A 27,966-nucleotide genomic window follows, 5' to 3' on the forward strand; every position below is an offset into this window, starting at 1 on the left:
TATGTGGAAATCAAACAACACATTCTTAAATAACCAGTGTGTCAAAGAGAAAAAAAAATCACAAAAGAATTTGGAAAATTTCTGGAAAATAAGTGAAAACAAAAACACAGCATACCAAAACTTATGGGGTATAGACAAGGCAGTTTATAACAGGGAAACTTACAGCTGACATTATAAACGTTGACAACGAAAAAGAAGCTATCAAATCGACCCAAATTTACATTACAAGGTAACAAACAAAAACCACACAAAAGTTCTAAAATCAGCAGAAGGAAGGAAAGAAAAAAATATAAGAACAGCAACAAATGAAATGCAGACTAGAAAAACAATTAGGAAAAACAAAATCAATGAAACCAAGAATTGGTTTTTTGGAAAGATCAATAAAATTGACAAACTCTTAGATGAAGAAAAAAAGAAGACTTAAAAACCTAAAATTAGAAATGAAAAAAAAGGAGAGGGGTATTACAATAGATTTCACAGAAATAAAAAAAATTATAAGAACTATGTGGGAGTTCCCATTGTGGCTCAGCAGGTTACGAACACAACTAGTATCCATGAGGATGTGGGTTTGATCGCTGGCCTTGCTCGGTGGTTAAGGATCCAGTGTGGCTGTGGCTGGCAACTGCAGATCTAACTCAATCCCTAGCCTGAGAACTTCCATATGCCTTAGGTGTGGCCCTAAAAAAAGAAAGAAAGAAAAGAAAGAAAGGAAGGAAGAAAAAGAAACTACTGTGAGCAATTATATGTCAACAAATTGGATAGCGTAGAAGAAATAATAATTTCTAGAAACATGAAGCCTAACAAAGACTGAATCATACAAAAATTAAAAATTAAACAAATGTATAAGAAGTATAGAGACTGCAACGTAATCAAAAACTTCCCAATAAAGAAAAACCCAGAATCAAATGGCTTCTTTGCCAGAGAATTCTATCAAACATTTAAAGAGGAAGACACCAGTCTTCCTCAAACGCCTTCAAAGAAATGAAGGAGAGGGAAATGTCTAAACTTATTCAAAGATACAAGAAAACCACAGACCAATATCCCTGACAAATACAGATGCAAGAATCCTCACACCGTTAGGATGTCACTATCAAAAGAACAGAAAATAACAAGTTCTGGCAAGGATGCAGAGAAATCGGAATCCTTACGTACTGCTAGTCAGAATGTAAAAAGCACAGTCACTAGGAAAATGGTATAGTAGTTCCTCAAGAAAATTAAAAATACAAATTAGGAGTTCCCATTGTGGTTCAATGGTAACGAACCCAATTAGTATCCATGAGGATGTGGGTTCAATCCCCAGCCCCACTCAGTGGGTTAAGGATCCAGCATTGCTGTAAGCTGTGGTATAGGTTGGCAGCTACAGCTCTGATTCATCCCCTAGCCTGGAAACTTCCATATGCCACAGGTGCAGCCCTAAAAAGACCAAAAAAAAAAAAAAAAATATATATATATATATATATATGTATATGTATGATCCAGAAATTCCACTCTAGATACAGTCCAAAGAATTCAAATCAGGATCTCACAGAAATCGCCCCTATCTTCATCCAGCATTATTCACAATAGCCAAGAGGCAGAAACAACCCACATGCCCACTGACAGCTGAATGGGTAAAGAAAATGTGGTAGGTTTACACAGCAAAATACTATGCAGCCTTTAAAAAACAAGAAAATCCTGTCATATACTACAACATGGATAGGCTGTGAGGATATTTTGCTAACCAAAAATAAGTCAATCATAAAAAGACAAATACTGTATGATTCCACTCAGATGAAGTATCTAGAGTAATCAGAATCACAGAAACAGAAAGCAAAAAGTTGATACGGTTGTCAAGAACAAGGAGTGGGGAGGGGAGGGAGGATTAGCAATTACTGGGTATAGTTTCAGCTTTGCAAGATAAAAAAGTTCTAGAGATCTGACACACAACAATGCAAATATACTTAACACTACTAACCTATACACTTAAATGGCTAAAATGATAAATTTAACGTTGTATGTCTTTTAACTCACATGAAACACACAGAAACTAGGAACCTAAAAACTGTAATTTCTCAAATAAACACATACTAGACACAACAGAGAGTGGATTAAAGAACAGAAAAAAGGCCAGTAGAAAACATCCAGGCTGAAGCATGGAGGGGGGAAAAACAGTGAGAAACATATTTTTTTTTTAAGGTACAGAAGACATATGGGACATGGTCAAAGAACTAAGATATAGGAGAAGAAGAAAGAAGAGCACAGAAGCAGTCTTAAAAAACAAGAGGCATCTTCCAAACTAACCAAAACATCAACCTATAGATTTAAGAAGTACTAAGAACGCCCCCAACCCAACACCCTAGCAGGATAAACAAAGAAAACCACATCTGGACACATCATGGTATGACCACTATAAAATAAAGGCCCAGACAATCTTAAAACACTGGGGGAGGGGAGAGAAGCAGAAGGTCAGACACACATTATCTCAGCACTTCTCACCAAAAATGATGTGTGGTTGGCTGACAAGGGCCTCATTTAGATCAATGCCTAATCCCCAGGGCCTGCGTCTATTACCTCACATAGGTATCACCGCACTTTTTCAAAGTCTGCTTTGTGCCCTTTCACTATCTGTTTTTGCTAACCAAAAGAAACCCAAAGAGGATGTTTACTTTTACAAAAAAAGGAAAAAGTGAAAATAGTGTGCAGCATTTGTTTTGTTTGCTGTGAGCTGAGCCTTTACTATAGAGGCAGCACGCACCCTGAGCGGACTGGCTCCCTCCCCAGGACCCATGCTTAGCATCAGGCCACCAGGGCTCTGCAAACATCTGTGCTTTATCTTGATTTATTCTGTGCATCCATTCAACAAGATATGTCCTATGCTAATTGCTCCTTCCCTTTCTGCCTTTTCGGCTTACAAAAGGTTTCACAGTATCACTCTATTTCTGGACAGAGAGGGATACCTGTACAGCAAAAGCATAATTAAATTAGGTATATTCAGAGGAGATTCTCACCCTGGACCAAGTGGGCTGGCCCAAAATGCAATCACATGCATCCTTATGAGAGGCAGAAGGGGTTTTGAGACAGACAAACATGGAGATGAAAGCAAAGTGAAGATGCAGCAGAGAGATCTGAAGATGTGGGTGATGTGGCTACAAAGCGAAGGGATGCTGGCAGCACCAGAACCTGGAAGAGGCAAGGGACAGATTCTTCCCCAGAACCTTTAAGGGAGTGTGGGCCTACTACCACCTTGGTTTTGGCCTAGTTGGTACTGATTTTGAACTTCTGGCTTCCAGAACTATGAGAGAATAAACATATGTTATCTTGACAATAGAGTCTGTGACTTTTTATAGCAGTCCCAGGAAAGGAATACACAGTGAAAGCCAAAAGATAATGAATAACATCTTTAAAATGCATTAAAAAAAATCTACCAGTGTAAGACTCTATATCCAGTGAAAATCGCCATAATGGTGGGAAAACAAACAAAAACAGAATTTGTCACCAACAAACCTGCATTACAAGAAACGCTGAAAGTAACTGTAATAACAAGAAAACCATAATTTTATGAATTAACGGATGTGTTAATTATCCTTATTGTGGTAAACCTTTTGCAACATATACATATATCAAATTATCATATTGTATACCTTAAACTTGTATGATATTCAATTCTATCTCAATTAAGTTGGAAAAAAAGAAATGCTGAAGGGCGTTTTCAGCAAAAAGAAAACAAAATCAGAAGGAAATAGAATTTCAGGAAGGAATGAAGAATAATGGAAAGGGTAAATATAAATGAATGATTGATAAGCAAATCAGTAACACTCCTGGATTTAAAATACACGTAAGGAGTTCCCATTGTGGTGCAGCGGAAACAAATCTAACTAGTAACCATGAGGTTGCAGGTTCAATCCCTGGCCTCATTCAATGGGTTAAGGATCCCGTGTTGCCGTGAGCTGCGGTGTTTAGGTCGCAGAAATGGCTTGGATCTTGCGATGCTGTGGCTGTGGTGTAGGCCAGCAGCTGTAGCTCTGGTTCACTAGCCTGGGAACCTCCATATGCCGTGGGTAAGATCTTAAAAAGACAAAAAAATATATATATATATATATATATTTTATATATATATAAATAAAATGATTTCTGTAAGAGCAGAATCTGGCACAACATTGTAAATCAACAATACTTTAAAAATATTTTTAAAAATTTGAAAATCCAGGAGTTCCCGTCGTGGCGCAGTGGTTAACAAATCTGACTAGGAACCATGAGGTTGCGGGTTCGGTCCCTGCCCTTGCTCAGTGGGTTAACGATCCGGCGTTGCCGTGAGCTGTGGTGTAGGTTGCAGACGCGGCTCGGATCCCGAGTTGCTGTGGCTCTGGAGTAGGCCGGTGGCTGCAGCTCCAATTAGACCCCTAGCCTGGGAACCTCCATATGCCGTGGGAGCGGCCCAAGAAATAGCAACAACAACAACAACAAAAAAAAAAGACAAAAAAATTTGAAAATCCAAAAAAATAAATTAATAAAGTAAAATATATACAAAATGAAAATGATAGTAATGCAAAAAGTGGGAAGGAGGGAAAGGAGTCATCATGCTCTAATATTTCCAAATTATTAGGGAAGTTGTCAAAGTAATGATTCGTGTTAGTAGTAAGAGATGTGTATCAGGAAGGCTGCTATAACCACCCCTCCTCTGAAGAATAAAACAAAATGAATAGCTAAAAATTAACAGATGTAGAAACAGAAATAAAAGTATTTAATTAATCAAAAAAAATGTAAGAAGAAAATAAAAGGGACATAAAACAGGAAAGACAACAGAAAATAGTAAGATGATAAATGTATTAGTAATTATTTTATCCGTGATTAAATACTCTGAGTACACAATAAAGATTGTCAAAGGTGTGTTCAAATTATGATAACATCTCAGGCTGTACACTCTTCTATAAATGTATGTGGACATTCTATACATATACTACACTTCAATAAAATGAAAAAAGACTGTCAGTGGGTTTAAAAAAAAAACCCTATATGCTGTTTATAAGAGCCATTTACATAGAAAACTACAGAAAAGTATAAAAGGACAGAAAAAAGATGAACTATGCAAACATGTAACCAAAAGAAAAAGGGTGTGACAATAATACCAGACAAAACAGACTTTAAGGCAAGAAACATCCCTAGAGATAAAGGATAATAAAAGATACTGATAAAAGGGTCAACTTAACACAGTACATAACAACTTAGAAGAAGCACCTAAAGACAACTTTGAAATACATAATAGAAAAACAAAAACAAAACCCAAAGAACTAAAAGGAAGCCTACACAAATTGATATTTTTCAAAGGTGTCCACTAGACATACATCAAATGTACCAGAGATGGTGTCTACAGAAGAAAAAGGAATCAAGCAACTGTTATTGCCAAAAAGCAAATAGTCTTTTTTACATCTTACATTGAAAAATATAAAAATTGGGGAGTTCCCGTCATGGCTCAGTGGTTAACCAACCTGACTAGCATCCATAAGGACATTTCCCAGGGCCCTAGGGGAAACCCTGCCTTTTCAGCCTCCTATGAAATGCAAGTAGCCAAGGAGGTATAAGTGGAAGACGCAGGGTGGGGCTTCCAGGTAAGCTGTTTAAAGAGGCACACTTTTGCCTTGCCCCTGCCTCCTCCCTGCTCCCTGAACACAGATGTGATGGCAGGGGCTGCAGTGACCCTAGGGAGACCTTGAGGAGGGGAGCCACGACCTAGGGTGGTAGACTCTGAAGACAGTAGCATCACCATCCCAACAGGACACACCCTCTAGATGAGTGATATGTGAAAGCAAAGCAAACCTCTATCTGGTTTATGTCACTGCAATGAGGCTTCTGTGGTCAACAACAAACCTCATCCTGAGAGCCTGGTGGAGAAGCCAGCCCAGTCACTTGCCTTCAAAGAGTGGAATGGAGTCATTAGAAAAGGTGTCCAAGGCAAGGAGGTCTTTCCCATCTTTGGACCCACTGCGTTTGTGCTTATGTTTCCTTCGAAAGAAGGATCTGCGTGCAGCTGCCGAGAGCGTCTTTGCAGCATTGTCATCTTTGACTTCAGACATGCTAAGCCTCCGGGAGAATTCTTGGTCCATCCTACGGACAAAGAGTACAGCAGAGCTGGGAAGGGCCCAGGAACCAGCACCTACCCAGCTGCCCCACCAGCAAGGAGAGCCAGAGCCCCACCCTGAAGCCCAGACTCAAGAACACTCACACATATTTGCTGGGGATCTGCCCGCGCTGGATCTTCTGGGCGTTCTCATCCAGCTGCCAGGCCATCCAGGACCCAAATGTGCCCTGGGGCAAGGTGTCATCAACATAGAGGATGTCATCTTTCTTAAAGCTCAGCTCATGCTCCACTTCTGCTAGCCGCTCATACAGGGCCCTGGAACAGGCAACAGAGGGGACAGGTCAGGCTGCTGGCTGCCCTTTGTAGCCATCCTTCTAGGGCTGCTCTTCTGCTCTGAGCTTTCCCCAGACCACCATCAGGACCTGCCTATCCCCACTCCAGTGGTGGTTCCCAAAGGAGGGAGCCCAGGCTTTACCTGACAGGACAGAGACTTCCCCTTCCTCCCCTGAGACCGAGGCTCCCTAGAGACAAAAGCTGCCTTATGCCCATCAGAAAAGAGACGTTTTGTCAAGGATCAAGGCTGTATCTCCACTTCCAAATGGGCCTTTCCCATCTGCATTCCTCCCTCGAGGCAAGGCCAATGTCTCCTACAGATTGGAAACTTCCCAGAATGGAAATACGCCATCTCCACTGAGGTGAGGGTCTCTAGGGACAGGGACCCATACCTCCCGGTACATGGCTGGTCAGTGCTCTCCGTTCCCATGTGGACAGGAAGCTGAGCCCTCCTAGAAAACGGCCAATGCCCACCCAACACACATTTGTACAATACTTCAGGGCACCATGGATGCCTTGGTGTCCACACAGTGCAGAAGGATCTGCAGACCTGGGTCAGGGGAGACCAGGACAGGAACAGAGCCCACAGGAAAATGTGGCACAGCAGCCTCAAACTTCCCCAGGTCCTAAACCCTAAAGAGGGAGCCTATCTGGCCCTGGGAGTCTTCAGGGTTTTTCTAAGTCGCAAGTATCTCACTGTGAGCTTGTGATTTGGGGCCTGAGTAATAGTGCTCTTGGCCCCAGCTTTGGATCCAAGAAACACAGGGACATTCCCAGGAAACAGCCTCCACTGAATGCCCCTCCCTGGTCCCAAGTCCCCAGCACCTCTGGCCACTAGTACCTGATGTAGAAGCTGTCACCAGGCAGGCCCTTGACCTTGGTGAACTCCTCGGGGCGGTACTGCACCTTCAGGCGGACGCCATCCTTGGGCTTTAGCATCTCCACATAGACCTCCTCCACTGTCTTGCTGCGCACGTCCAGACCACCATACTACCATGGACGGGGGACTGGGTCAGAGGGCAGAAGCCATGGTGGCTTGGGCACTCAGAACCCAGTTGTGAGTTAACAGGAAGAGTCAACCTTCCCTTCCCAGAGAATGCATCTGTCCCACATACCCAGGTGAGGCGAGGCCTCTGCAAGTGCCTGCTCTGCCCTCAACGGCTCCTCCCAGGAGCAACCCTCCTCTAGCCCCCAGCGAGGAAGGCTGACTTGGAAACGGCACTTCTTGCATCTCTCAGTACCTATGACCCACCTCCTCCATCCAACAGGAGACCCAGTGAGAGGAAGATGTCACTTGCCATCAGATCAGAGTCCTGCTGCTAACAGGAGCACAGCCACCTCTCCTCGGGACACCAGTGACCAAGCCAGGCCCTGCCCACTTTCCCACGATTTATCCAGAGGGGGTCTGGGTGGCATTCAACACCGACAAGGGTTGCCAGGAGCGGCTGTGCTCCACCTCCCATGCCACCTGAGATGGCAGGAAGCCCCAAGTGAGAATGGAGAGCAGCCTGACTGCTACTCAGCAGCTCAGAACTCACCTCGAGGATGAGGTCCCCAGGCACAAGGCCATCAGGGCCCTTGGCAGGACTGTCATCCTCCACCTCAGCCACAAACACCCCGTGCAGGTTCCCACCACATAAGTGCACTCCAAGCTCCAACTGGGACTTTTTGATGAAGACGACTCTTGGCTCTGGGGTCTTCTTGGTGGCATCTCCCATTATCCTTTTGAGAAAGAAAATGAAATTCAATCACACACAGGGAGGGAGGAGGGGATGAAAAAGATGAAACAGTGGTGAGCTCTAACCATTTTCTGCTGGCCCCTCAGGGCCACATGAGGCCTCAGAACCATGGGTACTGAGACAGGATGTAGTTCTAATGACTTGGTTTATAGGCAGGATGCTGAGGTTTGGTAGAGCTGAACACAGGGCTCCCCGGGTCACAAAGCCAACTGGGAACAGAGTGGAAATCAACGCCCCTGCTTTCCAGCCCAGCTGTCCATCACGCACCTTGGGCTGTGTCTCGCCCACATGGTCTGCAATGGTTTTCCTAACTTTATTCTCCTAACAAAGTCAGAGCCTGGCTCAACAGGGCACAAATCATCCTGTGAATGTTTTTCTGAGCAGTTCCCATGGCCCAGGTGGTACTAAACCACAAAGCAGGACCCTTTGCTATCAAGGAACCCAGCACAGTGGGGGACACTGAAAGGCTGACAAACAAACTGAGCAAGGGAGATGGGACAGCAATGGAGCCTGATGAGCAAGACCTCAGGAGAAGAGCCAGCCAGTGATGATAATTTTGCTGCAGTAAGCGCAGCCATAATGCGCACAGTGAAAGGTCACAATCAGAAAAGCCCATAAGACGTCATAGCTTTCAGCCTGCAAACTTTTGGGAATAGTCCGTTAATGCCATGCCTGTGAAAGGCCTCTCTCCTGGACTGCAGAGCCAGCTCCCTACCATGTTCCTTGTAACTGCTCCACCGTGGCCCCTGGCGGCCCCCTGCAGCTGTGCTGCACGTGCTGGACACTGATCTGCCACCCTCAAACTCAGAGCTCCTTGGGGACAACAATGCTTTGATGGCCAGAGCCCCAGACCTGGCAGGCTGATGACAGTGGGATTCTGCCTAAAGGCAGAATCAGAAAACGAGTGAATGAGAAACAGGAGAAAGGAAACAGGCAGCGCTAAGAATGATTCAGTGAGAAAAGAAAGAAAAGGCAGGAGGGAGAGAGGAAAAAAGGACTGGCATGCTCCCCACCCCAAATCCTGACAACCCAGTGTACTGTCTCCAGCACAGAGCGGCACTGGCTATGGGGGGACCCACGTCTCTCTGAGGATGTGCTTGGGCCACAGTGACCCGCCCACCGCACCAGGCCCAGGTGCACAGGTGTAAGGCTCGTAGCATACATTTGCTGACCTGGAGCTGGTGGTGCTCTGCTTGGCCGGGGGTGTGCCAGGGCCCTCGTCCTGCTCCATCAGTGGGTCGATGACAGAGGGATGCTCTGGGGTGGTGGCACCACTGCCCTGGAGAGTGGAGTGGGTACTGACAGGGTCCAGGTGGGAGCTGGGGACAGAGGATGGGAAGAATAAGGAGCCTCCTCTCCCCCAGCCACCCGGGGCCATGCCCTCTCTGGTGGTGACCAGGTGTAGGATGTGAACAAGGATCGGGTCACACAGCTCTGAGCCCTAAGAAGAGCAGAGGCCTCAGGAGCCTGGACTCAGGTTGTCCACCTGGAGGATCTGCTTGTCCTCTCCTCCTCTCTGTCCTCAACTCAGGGATCCTCTGCAAAGGGGTCAGCCTGGGGACACATAAATTCACTGGTCCCTTTTCCTGCTTATGCCTCTCGGCCCTGCCATTCACAGGTGCTGCATGGCATGGGCATGTCTTCCCCCTCCCCTCATCTGCCCTGCAGCCTACAGCCCAGAGACAGATTACGGGTAGGTGTCCAATGCCTGCTCCTGGCTGGGGGCTGAACCACTCTGTTTGGGAACCCTGCTCGGGACCTCGGCTCCTGTGCCCATGGTTTCCCCTGCACAGGGGAATCAGCCACCTCTTTCTACACCCTATTTCAGGAGGGAACTCCTCCCTCTATATGCCCTTTCTCCAAAACCCAGGGCTTGTCAAGTCTCCTCCTACATAAGCAGAATCCCCAGCTGGCATGTGGATCTCCCTGCAGTAAGCCACACACTGCCACACCCATATTTCCTCCTGCAGGCCCAGGGCCTCACCTGGACCGGGAGTGGCTACTGAGCTGGTGCATGTGTGGGTTGTACTGGGCCAGGATGGTGATGGTGTCACACTGCTGCCCGATGATGAGCCGGGCCTGCTGCTCGGTGGCGCTCCGCAGGTTTATGCCATTGAACTAGGAAACATCCAGAGCAGGCTCAGTGATGGGGGAGGAGGCATGGAGGAGGTCCTTGGGGACCTAGGAAGGGAGGAGAGGAGGGAGGGAAGGGCAGCTCCCGCTTACCTCAAGTAATTGGTCCCCATACTCAAGGCCGGCCTGGTGAGCGATGCTCCCCCCAGTCACCTTGGAGACGTAGACGCCACCTTTCTCCCCACTCACAATGGAGATGCCCAGCGGCTCTGAGCCCTTCTGCAGCTTCACATGGCGTGGCTCCTCCACGTAGGGCCTTCGAAGAGAGCCAACAATTTTGGACTCAAAGGAAAGTCTAGGGACAATCTGATGTCAAGCATGCAATTGCTATGCAGAAAGGGCCAGGGAGTGGACACACTCCTATGACACAGCTGAATGGAACATAATGAAGCCCACTTTTGTACGATGATGACACACAACCTCATGCAATGCAGACTCGACCCACCCCCGATGGACACAGGAGCACCCAATCCCAAAGACACCAAGAATGGTCTGTGTGAACTATAAACACTGATATAAACGGGGAAAAGGCACGCAGATTTCCATAACAGGAGAGGAGCGGCCTCACAAAGTACAATTTACAAACCTCCAATGGGGTCTCAAGATGCCCCTGGAGGTAAAGAAATGCTTTCTGGGGTGACATTCACCCGAGGGACAATATAAAATACCAGTTTTTATATTTACCAGTACACTGAGAGATACGAACTGATCATGAAATTAAGCTGCTGCAAACCCGAGGCATTAAAAAGGGAACAGGGAGGCTCGGAGCACGGCCGCACCATGCACTCACTGGCCCCAGGGAGCCGCCCAGCACACCGCAGAAACGAGGGGCAGAGGGGGTTGGGGCGGGGACCTCCTGTTGGGCCAACCTCAGACTCCTCAGGGAGGAGGACCTGGGCCTGGCAGCAACAGGCAATCTCAGGAGGGATCTGTGGTGGTGGAGACATCTGGAAGGTGCAAAAGATTAGAAAGAAGAGGGGTGATCGGAGGAGGAAGACAGCCACACACACCTGGAACATAACAGACAGAAAGACAGCCAAGTGACGCCGAGCTGCCAGGACCATGCCTCCCACTGCCCCGAACTCCTCCTCTGGATAAAACTACAGCCAAAGGCCAGGGGTGTGCCAACTAGAAAGCCACCTCCTCCAGAACACACGAGTGGGCACAGACCCACGTGGAGAAGGGCAGGCAGCAGAGCAGAGGGGAGCCCTTTTGGAGGTAGTCTTTATTTTTTAGTCTCCTGAATGATTTAAACTTTTTATACTATGCACAAGAGTATTCTCAAAACAATAAGGCTGCTTTGGAAAAGACAAAGTATACTTAATGTTACAAAGAGCTTAAGAATGAAGTATTTATGTATGTGAAATGATACAAATAATAAAACATGCATTTAAACTGTGTACATATAGTACTCATGCACACATCTCAAAAGGTTAAAAATAACAGCAATTGAATCTCTAGTTGATGCAATCATGTGACTTTTTTCTTTCTATTTGCCTAGTTTTCCCAATTTTCTATAATGACAGTGCACTTTTTTTCTTTTTTTTTTTTTTTGTTTTTTTGGCTGCCTCACAGCATACAGAGTTCCTGGGCCAGAGATAGAGCTAAGCCACAGTTGTGACCTACAGCTGTGCCACAGCTGCGGCAACGATGGATCCTTAACACACTGGGCTGGGCCAGGGACTGAACCTGAGTCCCAGTGCTCCAGAGAAGCCGCTGATCCTGTTGCACCACAGCAGGAACTCCAATAGTATACTTTAGACTCAGGAAAAGCAGGCCTGTTTTTAGTAAGGATCCCATCAAACATGTTAAACTTTATGTCCCTCATCAGACCCTAAGCACTGTGAAGCAGGAATCACTCATGCAAACACACACACACTCACACACCTACCCCAGATCTCTGTGCTGTAGACGAAGCAACAGGGATGCCTAGCCACATGTGATAAGGCCCCTTCTGCTTCTAAGGAACCCTCTTCACTAGGGAGAAGATCTTGTTCTCTCAATGACCTGAGCTGGGGTTCAGTAAAACCACACCCCCAACCCCAACCCCACTCACTGCAGGTTCGTGCACCTGTCTACATGAAGCAGGGGAGGCTGTCATGAACACGTCCATGTGAACTGCACCTGACTCCCCTCGGGGCCCGGGCACCTTGGTGGTCAGGTATCCAGTTAATACTTGCTACTTACAGGTTCAGATTGTCAAGTCAAATGAGATTTTCTTAATGACAGGCCCACCCAGCATTGTCCCTTCTGTGGCTCACAGCTACAAGAGCCTACTGCTTTTTGGATTTGGATGGAGGAGAGTAGCTCTACTCCTTTTCAGTGATTAAATAAAGCTAAGTTCATGTTTACTCAGACCTCCCACTAGGACCTAGATAGAACTTTAAATATAAATGGCCTGGTAAATCGCACTTTGAGGAACAAGAGGTGGATGAGGAGTGAGCAGAGTTTATATACAGGGAAGGACGGGCCCTTAGAGGAAGCAGGTCTGGACTGGCAGCTGAGACTGACCTGCACTTCAAAATGAACCAATAAATGGCTACACTGTACATGTATGCTTCACATATTTTTTTTTAATGTGTATTTCTTTTCACAATGGAAAGCCTGGGGGTGTGGGGAAGGGATAAGCAATGAAGCTATATTCTAGAACAAAAAAAGCAAAGGTTAAAAGTGAGTCCTGGAGTTCCCATCATGGCTCAGCAGAAACGAGTCTGACTGGTATCCATGAGGACACAGGTTCAATCCCTGGCCTCGCTCAGTGGGTTAAGGATCCGACATTGCCATGAGCTGTGGTGTAGCTTGCAGACATGGCTCAGATTCTGAGTTGCTGTGGCTGTGGCATAGGCCAGCGGCTACAACTCCAATTTGACCCCTAGCCTGGGAACCTCCATATGCCACTGGTACAGCCCTAAAAAGACCAAAAAAAAAAAAAAGTGAGTCTTGATTCTAATTAAGGTAGGCCAGTCACTAACCTTGTGACCACAGACAGACCACTCCAACTTTCTGGCTTGAGTTTCCTCATCTATAAAGTGGGTCCGATGATGATGGTCTCAGGAGTATGTGCAGATTTTACAACTTACTACATGGAAAATGCTTTAACATAGGCCTGGGAAGTAGCGAAGGGCACCACTCCACTAAGGTCACTGTCAGGTTGTCCCTCTGTCACGTGCTGGAGCTCCCCTCCTCCTGGGGGTACTCAGGGGGAAGGGCTCACCCTGCTCCTCCCTTGGCTATCCTCATGCACCCCTCCTCCTGCATCATGTGCTCACAGGACCTCCTCAAAAAGGAGGAGGAGGAGGGACACCAGGGAATGCGAGGGGACTCCAACTAGAGCAGCCTTGCTTGAGCTCAGGTCAGTGGAGACACCCCAACTCCTGCCACTTCCCTCCACCGAGCACTGGCCCGCTGCAAGAGCACACCGGCCTCTGCTGTGCCTGTAGCGCAGATGTCAGGCCCCGCTCACCTGTCCTTCCTCCGCTCCCCGGGGGCCGCGAGGTTGACAGCAATCCTAGGCAACGTGGAGGCTGAGGTCTGGGACTGGCTACAAGAGGACAGGCCGTCGATGTTCAGGGGAGACTGCGGGGGAGTGCTGCATTCCGAGTGTGGCAGCGAGCCTGCCGAGAGGGCTGGGGTGAGCAGTGGGCCGCCACCTCCACTCTGCATCCCAGGCCAAGGGGAAGATGCAGCCCAGACACAGCCCCCAGCACCTGGCCATGAGTACAGGTTCCAGGCTCCATGAGCCTCTCAATCCCCCCTGTTACCAGGCTGGAGGCTGGGCCCCACCAGTGTTCACTGATGACTCAGATGCAGAGAGAGGTGTGAGCTGTGCCCAGGCACCCCACCCCGAGGACATGGGGCACCCGCGGTGAGGAGGGAACACTGAGAACTTCTCACCTCTGTCAGAACCCACGACAGACCGTGGGTATCTTGGCGTGGATGGGATTTTAATGCGTTCTGCCTTGAACTGCAAGTTGCTTGAAGACCCTAAGGTTCCATAAGGGGACAAAATTTTAGGCCTGCGATCAAAGAGTACCCCTCACTCCTTCACCACCACTCTAGTGGTCAGGAAACATACATAATTATGACAGAATGCAAGGCGGGCCCTGCCATTCATCCCCTAGGGGGCCTCTATGTGCAACAGTCAAGAAAACTAGGTGCTTGACCCCCAGTATCTGAATAAACTGCAGGGCTAGGCTGCTGCAGAACAGGGTCACAGTCTCACTTTCAGCTCCGAACAGAGACCAGAGACCGTAACTCAAGTGACAGAGGCTACTGCCAACTTTCTCTCCACAGCACCAGAAGCAGCTCCACCAGGGTCTCTTCATGAAGTAACTGAGGTGTGTTTTCCATCAATGAACGGCAACACGAATGACCTCAAAATGACCTCAGGGTCAGGAAGCAAGGCTCCTTGGTCACAGGGTCAACAGAATAGCTACATGACCACTGAGGGAAGCTGCAGAAAGGCCACAGGAAAGGACTCTGTGCAGCGTGGAGCCAATCTCAGCCCCAGGAGGGGAGAGGAGCTGTGTGGGTGGGCCACCAGGAGGTCTGGGCAAGAGGAGGCAAGTGGAGATGAAGAAACTCTGCTGCCCAGAGAGAAGGCTCTGGTAGCGCAGTTACCAAGGCGGGCACTGGAGGGCAGAGAGTTGGACCCATGGGAGGCTCTCATCTCAGAGCAGTCACTGCAGGCCCTGTGGCTCAGGTCCAGGCTCAGGCGTCCCTGGTGCTGGACACTGTGAGAGAAGCAGACAGGTGAAGGGCTCAGGAGGAAGACCAGGACAGGACACAAGGGACGGGGCTGAGGCCCTCAGCCAGCTCAGGGAGGCCCCGAAGCCACTCCCAGTCAGCTGAGGAGAGCGACTTCCCACAGTCACACTCAGAGGGCCCCGCAAGCAGCAGGGGTGGCATGTACTTCAGCCCTGGGCCAGGATCAGGCTCAATGGGAGAAAGCACTTCCTGCAGGGGAGACAGAAGCTCTGAATCCTGGTGCACAGGGAGAGCTGGTGGGCATAGAGGACCTGGGGGGTGCCCCAACCACAGGAGGGCAGACAGCCCAGGCATCGCCCACATGAGGCTGGCCTGCATCAGGCCCAACCATGTGTCATGAGACTACATCCCTTTCCTGTTTAGAAGCCCCTTCCAGTGATCTTCACTGTACTCAGAGTAAAATCCAAACTCGCATTATGGCCACAGATCCTACAGGGTTTGTGCCTACGACTCATCATTCCTTTGCCAAGCTCCCCTACTCTGTCCCTTGAGCCCACCACATCCTTAGACACCTTGGCTGCAGAATCTACAATTACCCTTCCTGGAGGCTCCTCCCCAAGTCCCATTCAACTGGCCTCTTCTCAGCTTTCTGGTCATGGCATCATTCCCTAGCACGGGCCCCTCCCCACCACCCAGTCTAATTTACCATCCTCTTCCAAGCCACAGCCTAACTTGTTGACAGTCTAGGAGTTTCACGGCCACTCAGCACTATCTGTATCACTCTGTTCTCCCCCCCGCCCTTATACTTGAACACAAATGCCACTTGAGAAGAAGTTTATTTAGTCTTCCACTGTATCCCCCAGAACTATAGCAGCCCATGGCATATAGTAGGTGCTCAATCAAAACTTCTCAAATAATTGAATGAATGAGTGACCTCAAGCTAACTCAATCACATGTTTTAAGGCTTAGTTCCTCATCTGTAGACCAGAGACAATAACAGTAAGGTTGCTATGGCAATCCAGTGAGAAGATGCTCATCAAGGTCTGAGCACAATGCCTGGCATGTGAGCACTTGGGTGTCAGTTGCCATTACTACCATCTTCCTATAAACACCTTTTCAAGCTCCACATTGGTAAATGAACAAAGCAACCTTCAACTTTCCCTGGGTCCCGATGCTTTTCTACCTATCCCCTTCCCAGCGAGGCAGGGGAGCCCCTTTATGCTGGGCTTTAGGTGTAGGTAGGTTTGAATGACTAGGGTACAGGGAGGTTATAGGTAGCCTCACATACCTGGGATGCAAGCCCTGGGGGCCAACCTCTCTGGGGACGGGTGGAGAGTTGCAAGGGCCGACCCTGTGGCTGCGCACAGTGTAGATGGGGTTCCTCAGGATGGAGCTCACAGTGGTACTTGGGGTCATACTCCGGGGAACGGTGCCTAGAAATGGGCCGGGTGAGACAATGGCCCCAAAGCACCCAGCCAGCCCCAGATCTATGCAAGCTTCCAGTCTTTCTCCATCTGCAAAGCGGGAAAACCTTCTTTAACGCTGTTTCCCAGGCTGCTACAAGGATAAGGTGCTCTAAAAAGCTAAGAACAGTCATTGATTTAAGACTGAACACCCCAGACAGGTCAGCAATTGCTAGATCTTCGGACCCCAGGGTTGAGGACACAGCACTTCCCTCAAATGACTGTTGCCGCTCTCCCTGGGACTGGGCGGCCCTGTGAGCCCATGTTGACCATCATCCCTGGCCCTGCTCTGCCAACTCACCCACAGACGGCCTGCCGGGGTAGAAGGGGGGGTTGCTGTGCCGGCTGGAATGCCCTGGTGAGTAAGGGGACCACTCCTGGAGATCTGGGGAGAGTTCTCCACTGGCTGAAACGCGCTTCTGCTCCTGCAGAACCAAAGGCAAGAGGCAGTGGCTGGAAACAGGGAAATATATTGGGGTTTGCAAGTGATTCCATTCCTTACAACCTAGTTCCTCCCACTTGGACACATGAAGTGACATTTGGGAGAGACTGTAACTCATTCATTCACTCACTCACATTGCCTTACATATTTGGAAAAGAAGAACTGCCTTCAAATATCCTCTGGAAGAAAACCACAAAGAAAAAAATTCTGTTCTTTCAAAGAAACAGATCTTGTGTGTAGAAGGTGGAAGATGGGTGCGTCGGGCACACGTATATAACAACACTCCATAACTTGTCCAGCTGTGTGAAGCTCTATGTCTGCCAAGAATAGCACGGATATATTCTCCTGCTCACAGCAGTCTCTTCCTTCTGGAAATGACCATGGCACCCACAAAAACAAGCCAGCCTGTCCTGCTGCCCACTGGCAGATTCACAAGCTCTGTCTTGTCTCCCTAAACCCTTTAAAGTAGGTCCTTGCCACTTAGCTTTATTGTACAAGTTCAAAAGCTTCTTGTTGAATAAGCAAATCAAACACCATGCCCAAGAAAGCATAACTCTTTTGGTGTGATATTCCCACCACCAAGCACATCTCACACTACTTTCAATCCTTAAGGGAGGCTGCTTTCTGCTGGCATCCATCTGCCCCCCTCCTCTTCCCCAGGGAGTTGCTGAGAGCAAAGGCAAAGGAGCCAGAGCTGGTACCGGTGGCTCAGGCCCCCCAGCACTCTCACGGCCAATACCCCACCATGCCTCTACCACACCCTGACCCACCCCTAGGGCTGAGCTCTACCTCCAGGAACTGAGCAGGAATCACTACTGGAGCAAGCTTGGGCCGAAAGCTGGGAGCAGATTTTGGCCGGCGGCGTTTCTGCCCCAGCTCGTCCAACTTCTGGGAGGTGAGGTCCTCGTCACAGGACTTCTTGGCTGGCAGGTAGGAGGAGTCCCCATCCCCTTCAGGGTAATAGCTGGAAGCAATGCGGACTCTAGCCTTGCGGGGAGGTGAGGCGTGCATGGGCTCCCCAGGGTCCACGTCGGGTGGCGCGGCGCTCGGGGGGCTGGTGGATGGGGAGCTTCCCACCAGAGTGGCCTCTGACTCGGAACTGGTTTCCAGCCTATGCTGGAACTTCATGGAGTCACCCCTTCTGGGTGGTTTGGGGGGAGTCAGAGGTCCTACCCTCTTGGAGGGCTGGGGGGAATGGGCAGGCCCAGGGCCTGGGAGCAGGTAGTCTATTTTGGGGGGCGTCTGGGGGCGTTTGAAAGTGTTAGGGTCAAAGATAGACTTTCTTTGCTTTGGCTTCTTGTAAACAGAGAGCTTCTCAGGCCCTGCCGAGGAGCTGAGCACAGCCTTGGGCCAGGTCCCGCCGCTGTTGGTGTTCTCAGACTCTGCCTTGTCCAGGGCGGACTCTGCCGCCCCACAGGAGCCCACCTCGGTTTCGAAGGGCAGCAGCGGCCGCCTGTTGCGTATGTCCACCGGCCCATAGCCACGCTCCCCAGAGGCATCTGAGCGGAAGGAGCTAAGGCTACGCTCGGAGGCGCTGGGACAGGCCTGAGGGGAGACAGGGAAGGGTCCCCCAGGGAACGGCTTATGCAGGAAGGAGCTGCTGCCTCCTGGGGGGCCCAACTCCTTCCTGTCCTCCAGCCTGTCGGGGTAGAAGATATCTGTCTGCGTGGAGTTGTTGTGCTGCATCAAGTTCCGCTTATTCTGAGCTTGGACCTCCAGGCCATGTGCTCGGAAGCTCAACAACTTATCAGAGTCTTTGATGTTTTCAAAGATGTTCTGGCCACTCCATGAGGTGCTCTGAGGGAACACCTAAGCAGAGATTGCAGAGTGAGAAAGAGTGTGTGTGAGACTGCAGGGTTTGGAGCTGCCACCGAAACAACGTCCCCAGAGAAAGAGCAAAGGTCAGAAACAGGCCACACCCACCACAGAGTCAGACAGATGGACAGACATGCAGGCGTGCACACATAGGCATGCACACCTGGCCAACAGGTGAGGCTTGCTCACAGTCTGGCCACTGCGAACCCATAGGAGAGACACAAATTTCCCTTGACTCTGAGCATTTTCTGAAATCATCTGCATTGTGTCCTATTTCTTTAATTATTAAATGTAAATGTAAAAAATTCCTTATTAAAACAGGTATCTTGTAGTACATACAGACAATGGAATATTACTCAGAGATAAAAAAAGAAACAACCTATCGAGCCATTAAAAGACATGCAGGAACCTTAAATGCACAGGACTAAGTGAAAGAAGCCAATCTGAAAAGGCTACAGACTAAGTCCAGCTATATAACATTCTGAAAAGGGCAAAACTATGGAGATAGTAAACAGATCAGTGTTGGAGGAGGAAGGGACAAACAGGTGAAGCCCAAAGAATTTTTAGGGCAGTGAAACTATTCTGTATGATGCTATAATTGTACATACATATCATTACACATTTGTCTAAACTCATGGAAGACACAACACCAAGAGTGAATCCTCATGTCAACTACAGACTTTAGTTAATACTAATGTATTAATACTGGCTCATCAATAGCAACTAATGTACCCGCTAACAGGATGTTCATAATAGTGGAATCAGCAAATATGAGTACTCTCTACTAACTCAAATTTTCCATAAACCTAAAACCGCTCCCCTAGAAGTCTATTAACTTTAAGATAATTTTAGGAGTTCCCACTGTGGCTCAGCAGATTAAGAACCAGACTAGTATCCATAAGGATGCAGATTCAATCCCTGGCCTTGTTCAGTGGGTTAAGAATCTGGCGTTGCAGTGAGCTATGGCGTCGTTCACAGATGTGGCTCTGATCTGCGCTGCTGTGGCTGTGGTGTAGGCTAGCAGCTGCAGCTCTGATTTGACCCCTATCCCAGGAATTTCCACATGTTGCAAGCAGGTGCGGGTCTCAAAAGCAAAAAAAATAAAATAATTTTTAAAACCCCTCTTCATGAAGTGGATAAGCCTATTTATCCAACTTTTGTATAAAAGTTGATAGAAAAGTACAATGAATGCCCTTAAACCCATTTAGATTCAACAATATTTTGTCAAATTGTCTGTATCTATACTGCAGAACATTTGAAAATGTTACAAATATTATGACATTTCACCTTTAACAGCTTTAGCATGCAATTTCTCCCAAATAAGGCCCCTCTCATATGTAACTCAAGCACCATCATTATAATCAGGAAAAGTAATAATTCCCTAAGATCAATCAAGTATCTAGTCTAGATCCAAGTGTATCCTATTTTCACCAAAATGTCCTTCATAGCTACTTTTTACTTTTTTTTTTAACCAGGATCTAGTCAGGGTTCATGCATACCCTGCACCTGCAAATCAAGACCTTTGCAAGGACCCCAGTGAAGTGGAGAAGTAGCCCTGTCCACCCCACCACTGGCAAGAACAGAGCCCGTGCAGGGCGGGGCCTTACCTTCAGGAGGGAGAGGGTCAGCGAGTCCTGGCAGCTCCGCAGCAGAGACTCACACTCATTCAGAGACTTGTTGTCCAGTGCAATGCCATTGATCTAGGGCCAACAGAGAGCCCATCAGGTCCGCCACCAGTAGAGGGGTTCTGCCCAGCTGCTGACCCACGGTGGGCAGGGGACCCGGTTCTATCAGGTGCCCACATCTGAACTTGGCAAAGGAGAGAAAGCCCCTTTCTGGTAAGGCCCTCAAAGTCCAGCTAAACAACTTCTGAGGCAAATGAGATACACAGCCTTAAAACCACTCCAGCGAAGGGGCTTGTCTGTTTGCGACCAAAATACCATGGGTACCCGGTGGGGACATTCCAGCCTTGCTGCTTCCAGCGTGTGATGCCGGACCAGGGCTCAGAACTCCTTCACACAAGACATAAGGTAGACACATACGCTCCCCAAGGCAGGAAGAGACTAGAAACCAGATCACAGTGTGGGAGGCCAAGCTGGAGTCCTGAATCAAGCATGACATGAAGTATTGTCACTGCTCACGAAGTCACTCAAACCCTTCATATTTGCATCTCCATTCACATCCCTCCTAGACATGTTCCAATCCTCTCCTTAATGGCCACGCTCACAGGATATAGAAGTTCCCAGGCCAGGGACTGAATCCAAGCCACAGCTGCTACCCACGCCACAGCTGCACTGCAACATCAGATCCATCAACCCACTGCAACGGGCAGGGATCAAACCTGTACCTCCGCAGTGACCCAAGCTGCCGCAGTCAGATCCTTAACCTACCGCGCCACAGTAGGAACACCTCCAATCCTTTTAAAAGGTGTATGTGCAATAGGTGACCACCTACACTGGGGTGCGTCCATTCCATGGAGTACTACCCAGCTCCAAGAAGGACCACACCTTCCGTATACCCACCCACGTTGATGGTGCTCACAGCACAATGGCCAGTGTAAAAGGCCATCCCAAACAGACACACTAGCTTCTACCTGTACAACATCCTCCAGATGACAGAATTATAGACCTGGAGAACAAATTAGCTGCCAGGGGTTATGATGGGGCGAGGGGGGGATATGCAGGATTGTGGGTATTACTAGAAATGGGCAACGGGAGGGAGATCTTTGTGGTGGGAGACAGCTCCGCGTCTTTTTTTTTCTACTTAAAATGAAATAAAATGACAGAGTGATATGCATACACTGTACCAATGTCTACCTGATTTTAACATCATAGTTATGGTTGTTAACATCTTTGTAACCATTAGAGGAAATCAGGTGATGGGTACATAGGACCTCACTATACTATCTTTGCAACTTTGTTATTATTATTTACTACTATAACTAAATTATAAGTATTTCTGTAATTATTTCAAAATCAATAGCTTTTGAAAAAAATGCTTGTGGGATTTCCCACCATGGTGCAGAGGGTTAAGAATCCAACTGTAGTGATTCGGGTCACCGCAGAGGCTTAGGTTCAATCCCTGGCCTGGCACAGTGGGTGAAAGGAGACAGCATTGCCACAGCTGTGGCTCAGATTCAATCCTTAGCCTGGGAATTTCCATATGTCACTGGTGCCATTAAGAAGGAAGGAAGGAAGACAGACAGACAGACAGACAAAGAAAGAAAGAGAAATAAAGACAGATAGACAAAGAAAGAAAGAAAGAAATGCTTGCACCCTCATTCATCAATAACCCCCCACCCAAGACTCTACTCTCTGGCACCCTCCTGTGGAAGGACATGGCAATGGCCATGTAGCACTATCATGAAGGCAAAATGCCCTGACTGTCCATCAGGGGATGGGATCAAAAGCCGTTAAGGAACATGCAGTTATTGAAATGACCCAGATGAATCTAAAGATGTGAATATGGCAGAACCTCAGGACACACTGTTAAAAATAAAAAGCAAGGTCAGCAGAAGCAGGGTATATTATGATCACTTCTAAGTTTAAAAAGAAAAAAAGTGGGAGATAGAAGTTTTGAACATTTATGGGAGAAAACAATAAATAGTTAAAAGTAGTTGCCATCGGGGTTAGAATGAGGAGACGGAGAGTCTAGAACTGGAGGAAGAGTTGCCCAGACTTACGGCCACAATCCTGTCTCCCACAGCGAGGGACCCCTCTCTGGCAGCCGGGCTCCCAGGCACCACGGCAGCAGCATACACTCCATTCTCCAAACTGATGCCGCTGTCTGCAAACCACGGAGGTCCTCAGTTAAGCTCTGCCTGGGGCCCGCGGCCTGAGGCCCCCTGGTGGTTTCCTCTTGCACTTGTGAGAAAAACTTATAAAAGGAACGTTGGAGACCACAACCTGTCCATCCCAGCACCCTGCTGAGGTCAGACCACCCCGGGACTCAGCGAATCAAACAATCAAAGACCAGCAAGATGACCCAAGACCTAGGTGGCCCCCATGGAGGAAAGCACACGGGCTGCACTGAAACCACATCAACACCTCAGCTGTGCCTGACAACACACACATCCTTTCTGCATAAGCAGTGGGTGCTCTGCTCACCACCAAAGGCCCCTACCTTTCTGCCCACTCAGGTTGATGTGCAGCGGTGTGACCACCTTCCCGCCCAGGGACTTCCTCCGACGCACAACCATGTTGATGGCCCCCTCCCCGTTGAGGAGCGCCTTGATGGCCTGCTTCTTGTCCTTGTTGATGAGGTCCACATCGTTGATTCTCAGCAGCCAGTCATTGACCCTGAGCAGGGGCACAGCCAGGTCACTGCCTGCAGAGGCCCTGGAGCCAGGGGGCCAGCCCCTGCTGCTCGCATTCAGGGAGCTGAACGCCAGAAAGCAGGCACCCCACAAACATGTTCAGGAAGAATTTCTCTTCCAGAAGAATGGAGTGGTTAACCTCACAGATGCTGGAGCCTGGATTCAAATCCTACCCCTCTCCCTGACTAGCTATGGGCCACAGCCCCTCTGGGCCTCAGTGCCCTCATCTGTAAAATGGAGGCAATAATGGCACCCACCTCAAAGGACTGTAAAGACTAATAAATGAACTATATAAAGCTTTAAATTTAGCAAATAACAGGTGCTTTGTAGGTGCTAATTATTATCATTACTATTTCATTGAATGAGTAGGTCGTGCATGGTCTAGGCGCTCATACATACCACCTGAGCCCATTATTACACAGAGAAACAAAAGGCAGCACCTGGTGATGGGAGAAAGCTCAGACTCAGAGACAATTTCGAGTTACAGCATCCTTTAAGAACTCGTTAGCAGTTGAGCCTGCAAGCCTGAGACCCCTCTGAGTCCCCCAGACTCTGGGATGCATTTATTTAACTACCACCTGGACCTTCAGGTCCTCTGCATTAAGGTCAGTGGGAAACTGCCACCTTCCCTCCAGAGCCTGAGGTCCTGTCTACACTTACCGTAATCGGCCGTCAGCTATGCTTCCTTTGTCCACTTTAGTGACAAATATGCCACAGTCCCCTGGCAAACAAGGCTCATTCACACCTTCTGCCATGTCAAACCCAAGTGCCTTCAAGTCAATATCCTCCTGTTTCAAAAGAGCAGCAGCAGCAACAGGTCATGTTATAGCAGTGATAAGAAACATTTGGCTCTTGCACCCTCAAATCACTCACACCAGTGCGGGAACTGTCCCTTCACCCTGACAGGGTACTTAGTCCCCAGGATGAAGCCTCTGAGCAGCTGCAATCCATCCCTTTCCACTGCTGCAGACACTCAACCCTGCCAGCGCTGCCCTCTGGCCTTCTATGAACTGCCAGCATCCTCCACCATGACACAAGAGTGCAATCTGCTACTACTCAGCTTGGACAAGTGCAGGAAAAGGAAGCATCTGCACCCTGGGAGGAAGAGCTGACCTTCAAGCCAGCAGCCTTGAAACGTGGGGGCACTCCAAGAGGTCCATGCTCTCCTTCCCTCCTCCAAAGTCTTTATGTTGAAGAGAGGTGGGAGGAAAAGATGAGGGCAGTTTACCGTATCCCTTTCAAACTCCACAACTTCTGTTTCCCACTCCATGGAGTCTGTGTCAATGGCTGAGTCATGGGAGCTGTGGGCCATCAGCTGCCGGAACCGGGCCTCCTTTTCCAACTGGGATTCCATCTGCTCCCTGCAAACAGAGAGAGCCATGGCAACAACCCTCTGGGAGGCAAAACATCCCACCCAAGTCACACTTGGCAACAAGGTGGACCACTCCCTGCCCCCTCATACTTCATACTAGCTTCGTAATAAATCCAAGGTCAGGTCAAGGATTCTTGGGCCTCAAGTGGGTTTTCGCAGTATTTTTGTTTGTTTTAAGACTAAGAAATTTGCCCCAAGGGTTTAATGCAATTCCTATAGAAATGCCAATAAGATTTTCTGTAGGTAGAGACAAGACTATTCTAAAATGTACATGGAAAGGCAAAGGAAATTGGAATAGCTAAATCGACTTTGAAAATGAAGAATAAAATGGAAAGAATCACTCTAATTTCAAGACTTGCTGCAACAGCTACAGAAGTAAAGACTGTGTGGAAATGCCAGGCAGACAGACATACAGATCAACAGAACAGAACAGGGGACCCAGAAATAGCCCCACAAAGTACAAATGTTATGGAAGTAGTTCAGTAGAGGAAGGAGAGACTTCAACTAATGATGCTGCAGCATATGAACATCATGACAACAACTTCTAACCTAAACCCTATATGTTATATATACATTAACTCAAGATTTATCACAGATTTAAGTGTATAACAAAACTATAGGAGTTCCCGCTATGGCGCAATGGGTTAAGAATCTGACAGCAGCGAATTGGGTCACTGCGTAGGTGAAGTTCACTCCCCAGCCTGGCACAGTGGGTTAAAGGATCTGGCATTGCACAGCTGTGGTGCAGGTCACAGCTATGGCTCAATTCAATCCCTGGCTCAGGAATTTCCATATGCCATGGGTGTAGTCATAAAATTTAAAAAAATAAAGTTTTTAAAATGTACAACAAAACTATAAAACTTCTAGAAGGGAAGTATAGAGGAAAAATCTTTGCAATCTAGTACTTCATTAAAGGTTCTGGGACATAAGACACTCCATTAAAAGTTCTTTAAAAATCAGTAAATGAGATGTGATCAAACTAAAAAGCTTTAGCTTTGAAGAGGATTACAAAAAAGACTCAGAAACCTGTAACATCCTCCCATAACATCCTTCTTCCTAAAGCCTAGGCCCGGATGACCTTTCTAATTCATCAGCACTGCCCCGTGAGTTCCTGGCACACTCGTGACTTCTCTCATCTCGTGCACAAGTAGACATGCTCCCAGGGGCACACCTTGTCCTGAGCCATGCTCTCACTAGCTGGCTCTACAATGCAACTCAGCCTGCAGGGAGCCTCCTCCAAGTCTTCTTCCCTGCACTTCATGCCCACTGCCTGTGCCTCACCTCTTACCCACTGGGTTTCTGCAGATGGGAGGCTTCCTGGGCAACAGCAAGGACTCCCTCACCTCACTCCACCAGTCAGAGAACTCAGCACAGAGAAGGTGCATACACAAACATGCTGAACAGGCAAACAAATACTACATAACATTTCTGAGAAGTTACAGGCAACTCCAGCTCAAATAAAGTGCCAAACTTCCTTCTGCTCAAGCTCTGGAGATTCTAGACTTTACCGTAATTTAATTCCATCACTTGCTAGACCCAAGGTGGGTCCCTGGATAGTCTGCCACTTTGCCTCTTAACTCCTGGGATTTTCTTTTTTTTTGTCTTTTCTAGGGCCACACCCTCGCCATATGGAGGTTCCCAGGCTAGGTGTCAAATCGGAGCAACAGCAACGCAGGATCCAAGCCGCATCTGCAACCTACACCACAGCTTACGGCGACACCGGATCCTTAACCCACTGAGCAAGGCCAGGGATAGAACCCGCAACCTCATGGTTCCTAGTCGGATTTGTTAACCACTACGCCACAACGGGAACTCCAACCCCTGGGATTTTCTTTAGGGTGTTCAAGCTCAAGCTCAAGCACTTCTGGGTTTTTATTTGGTAGATGAAGCTATTTGTCTCTGTTAGGAGGTGCTTCTTCCTCTGTTAGGAGGGAAGAAGTGGAAGCTGTCACCCACTTCTGGAAGGCATCACTTGAGTGTGCAAGGCTTGCACACTCACAAGCTTCTTACCATGCTATCAGCTCAGGAAGGTTCACGAATGAACAGAGAGCCACTGCTTCTCAACTACAGAGTCTGGGTATGGGCTGCAGTGATGGCTTTAGGAATCTACCAATTTCTCTTTTTAAATTTTCATCTCTATTTTTATATATATATAATGATTTTTTTTTTCATTATAGCTGGTTTACAGTGTTCTGTCAATTTTCTACTGTATAGCAAGGTGACCCAGCTACATACACCTATAGATTCTTTTTTCTCACATTATCATGCTCCATCATAAGTGACTAGATATAGCTCCCAGTGCCACACAGCAGGATCTCTCATCTCCGTTTTTTTAACACACTGCTAGGGGCCACCACGTTTTAAGTGACACTCCTGGAAGCAATGAGGTAACTGAGGAAAAGCTTTCTGATACCCCACATGGCCCAGGCAGAACAGACTGCAGATTGGTAGTCATAACTGCCTTCAAAAATGATGCACCACTAGGAGTTTCCATCATGGCTCAGCCAGTTAAGAACCTGAGGATACAAGTTTGATCCCTGGCCTTCTTCAGTGGGTTAAGGATCTGGTGCTGCTGTGAGTTGTGGTGTAGTTCGAAGATGAGGATCTAGCATTGCTGTGGCTGTGGTATAGGCCAGCAGCTACAGCTCTGATTTGACGCCTAGCCTGGGAACTTCTATATGCCAAGGGTGAGGCCATAAAAAGACAAAAACAACAACAAAAATGCTGTATCACAATCTGTCATCATTCTGTTTGATCGCGTGCTTGTCTCTCTGATGGCCCTGCCTTTGGTCTGTCTTTGTGCTGTGAGCCCCACAGGGCAGGAACCCCATCAGCTTGTGCCTCCTACAGGGTCTGGCCCAAACAGAGCAGGCACTCAGTAAATCCTTCTTGAGCTGGTGAATGAATGCAGGAGGGAGAGAATGAATGAATGAACAATACATGCTTGCCTGTCCCCAGCAGACTGCCTGGGAAGGACCCTTCCTTTGGTGCCTTTGCACACGGTGCCTACGCACCCCCACACACCCACCAAAGGGTGGTGTGCTGATTTAAGGCTTTCTAATTACCTCTCAACGTGGAAGCAAAACACCAGGACACACTTTACAGGTTGACAGAGTAAGACAGAGTGAAGGGACAGATGGTGAGGCCTGCACACGGTGCTGCCTTGCCCAGGGGAGGGGGACACCGTGCTCCCAGGAGCCCACCCCAGCGTACTTGAGCTCCTTAAGCTCCCGGCTGACATCGTTCTTCTGCTTGCGAGTGTCGTCCAGGCTGCGCAGGGCCTCAGCCAGCTCACTCACCGCCCGGTCCCGCTCCCGCCTCAGGTTGTCACAGAGTGTCCTGGCAGAGGGGGCAGAGGGCAAGGTCACTGTAAGAGGCGGGCGACAGAGGAGCCACAGCCTGCAGTGGAGCCTGCAGCCCATGCTCCTAAACACCCTGGGTACCTGCCTTACCCCCAGATACAGAGAAGGCATGCTTCTGAGTCTAGAGCCAAGATCAACCAGGCCAATCTCATACAGGGACAGTGGAAACACTGAGGACCTGGAAGAGCAGACACCTCCACAGTTAACTGGAGGCAACAAGCATCCAGTTC

At 48.4% G+C, this 27,966-nt stretch overlaps 1 protein-coding gene across 2 annotated transcripts in view; it reads right to left on the reverse strand.

The window, feature by feature from the left end:
- Positions 1–27,966, reverse strand: part of DLG5 (discs large MAGUK scaffold protein 5) — a 127,772-nt gene that overhangs the window by 9,865 nt on the left and 89,941 nt on the right. For both annotated transcript variants that reach the window (XM_047760124.1, XM_047760123.1), the window contains 19 exons: positions 27,588–27,713; positions 24,231–24,363; positions 23,663–23,790; positions 22,810–22,985; positions 22,370–22,473; positions 20,295–20,387; positions 17,662–18,681; positions 16,732–16,855; positions 16,256–16,400; positions 14,881–14,993; positions 14,155–14,244; positions 13,724–13,874; positions 10,354–10,516; positions 10,112–10,245; positions 9,300–9,446; positions 7,927–8,110; positions 7,230–7,378; positions 6,200–6,370; positions 5,888–6,081 (listed from right to left, as the gene is read on the reverse strand). In XM_047760124.1, coding sequence (XP_047616080.1) covers positions 5,888–6,081; positions 6,200–6,370; positions 7,230–7,378; positions 7,927–8,110; positions 9,300–9,446; positions 10,112–10,245; positions 10,354–10,516; positions 13,724–13,874; positions 14,155–14,244; positions 14,881–14,993; positions 16,256–16,400; positions 16,732–16,855; positions 17,662–18,681; positions 20,295–20,387; positions 22,370–22,473; positions 22,810–22,985; positions 23,663–23,790; positions 24,231–24,363; positions 27,588–27,713 — 3,545 coding nt within the window. The remainder of the gene's footprint in view (positions 1–5,887; positions 6,082–6,199; positions 6,371–7,229; positions 7,379–7,926; positions 8,111–9,299; positions 9,447–10,111; positions 10,246–10,353; positions 10,517–13,723; positions 13,875–14,154; positions 14,245–14,880; positions 14,994–16,255; positions 16,401–16,731; positions 16,856–17,661; positions 18,682–20,294; positions 20,388–22,369; positions 22,474–22,809; positions 22,986–23,662; positions 23,791–24,230; positions 24,364–27,587; positions 27,714–27,966) is intronic.

This window comes from Phacochoerus africanus, chromosome 15 (assembly GCF_016906955.1).
Source record: "Phacochoerus africanus isolate WHEZ1 chromosome 15, ROS_Pafr_v1, whole genome shotgun sequence".
Taxonomy (NCBI): Eukaryota; Metazoa; Chordata; class Mammalia; order Artiodactyla; family Suidae; genus Phacochoerus; species Phacochoerus africanus.